The sequence below is a fragment of the Fragaria vesca genome, linkage group LG4, assembly GCF_000184155.1.
Source record: "Fragaria vesca subsp. vesca linkage group LG4, FraVesHawaii_1.0, whole genome shotgun sequence".
In the NCBI taxonomy this organism is placed as follows: Eukaryota; Viridiplantae; Streptophyta; class Magnoliopsida; order Rosales; family Rosaceae; genus Fragaria; species Fragaria vesca.
The window spans coordinates 3,919,015-3,920,556 of record NC_020494.1 but is presented as its reverse complement, the minus strand read 5'-3'; the positions used below and the strand labels follow the sequence as shown (position 1 = coordinate 3,920,556).

The 1,542-nt window shown below is 43.4% G+C and overlaps 1 protein-coding gene across 1 annotated transcript; it reads left to right on the top strand.

Moving 5' to 3' along the window:
• Positions 1–1,537, top strand: LOC101293475. The gene is made up of 3 exons (XM_004296440.1): positions 1–385; positions 759–906; positions 1,306–1,537. Exons 1-2 carry the CDS (start codon positions 19–21, stop codon positions 869–871), a joined length of 480 nt encoding a protein of 159 aa, XP_004296488.1. The 5' UTR covers positions 1–18; the 3' UTR covers positions 872–906; positions 1,306–1,537.
• Positions 1,538–1,542: the final 5 nt, after the last annotated feature.

Here is a 1,542-nt window from a genome sequence, read left to right as displayed (position 1 = left end):
AAACCCCAAAAAAATAAAATGGCCCGATTCTTCACTCAGAGTCTCCAGCTCCGCCCCCATCTCGCCATCCGCTCCTTCTCGACCCGATCCGCCCAGCTCTTCGAGATCGAGATAAACCCCTCCACCTCCTCCTCCTCCTCCGAAGGCGAATCGGAAGCCCTCATGCTCAAGAAGCTCGACGACATCGTTCAGAGGATCCTCGTCCAGAAGGCCACCCCTGATTGGCTCCCCTTCGTTCCCGGCTCCTCGTTCTGGGTCCCACCTCGGCGATCGCCGTTGGGAGTTAACGGCTTCGTCGGAAGATTGGCCGACAAGCTCTCCGATGAGGAGTCCCTCTCCGTCGCCACCGACCGGGGCTGGCCCTGCTCTGATTATTTGATCAATGGTAGGTTTGATTAACCCTAGTTTCAATTGGGTTTGGTGAAATTGTTGGTGTATGCTAGAAAATTAGACATGGGTTTTTGGATTGAGTGAGAATCTGAAATGGGTCTGTTGTCAAAATTAGTTCAGGGAACCCTCAACTTAGTTTTAGAATAAACAAAGAAAGAAACCTCCCTTCTCGAAAAACTTGCTGTATCGAAAATTTGGGCTGAACGCTATTAACTTATATTGTTGAGTTGTAATGTTGAATTGATAGGTATTGCATTGTATTTGAGCTAATCACCAGTTTAGTATGTTGGGCATGTACTTTTGGACTTGATATGTTTCAAGAAAAAAAAGAGTGAAAAAATAATTTGAATGTGATTTCTTGGCTGCAGGCAGTGAATCAGTGGGAACAAAGGAGGTTGATGAGGATGCGGAAGGATCAGGAGAAGTAGAGGTGGTGGAGGTGGATTTGAAGGTTTTAACGACCAACTTCGAGGATGAATAAAGATTGTTCATCTCTCCAGCAGCCTAGTCAGCTTGGTGAGTTCCCTTACTAATGTTTGACAAGTACCACCAATGTTCTTTGTCACACTTCTTATGGCCAAAGTCAGTTTATGGCTTTAAGGAGGTTGATTGAACTTATTTAGTTAGGCCTAAGGGGTTGAACTTGGTGGTGGTAAATCCTGCTTTGATGGATGTATTCTAGTTATTTTCTGCATTTATGTCATTGTGCTCTCTTGATGTATAGTTGGAAATAGAAATATCAAAAACAAAAGGGAACAAACGTTTTAATGATAACTATGTTGTATGCATCCACAAATTCGTGCTTGATTCCACTGAGAAAATTATGTCGTGTATAGAGTTGATTGAAGAGTGGTTTTTTTTTTTTCTCATGTGTGTGATCTTGCCCCTTCGTTCTCTCTTTTTGATGACATGGAGCCCGAAGGCAAGGACAAGAAACCTAAAACACAACTAATCTAGGCTTGGAAAAACCGGAATAATCAGCTTCCAAGAGAGGGATAACATCATTAGGAGGGGAGCTAAAGAATCTGCATCCAGGCTCATAACCATGACCAATGCTTGCTAGCAAGTCAGCCACTGAATTACTTTCTCTGTAAACATGGATGAGAGACACATTCCAATTCCTACTAAGAAAGAGAGGATGAAGGTGATCAA

What these genes read in the sequence shown, in the direction of transcription:
- LOC101293475 (XM_004296440.1), top strand. Translation starts at nt 19, where the DNA reads ATGGCCCGATTCTTCACTCAGAGTCTCCAGCTCCGCCCCCATCTCGCC. An exon ending in CTCTGATTATTTGATCAATG is followed by an intron (nt 386 to 758) that starts GTAGGTTTGATT and finishes TCTTGGCTGCAG; the next exon opens with GCAGTGAATCAGTGGGAACA.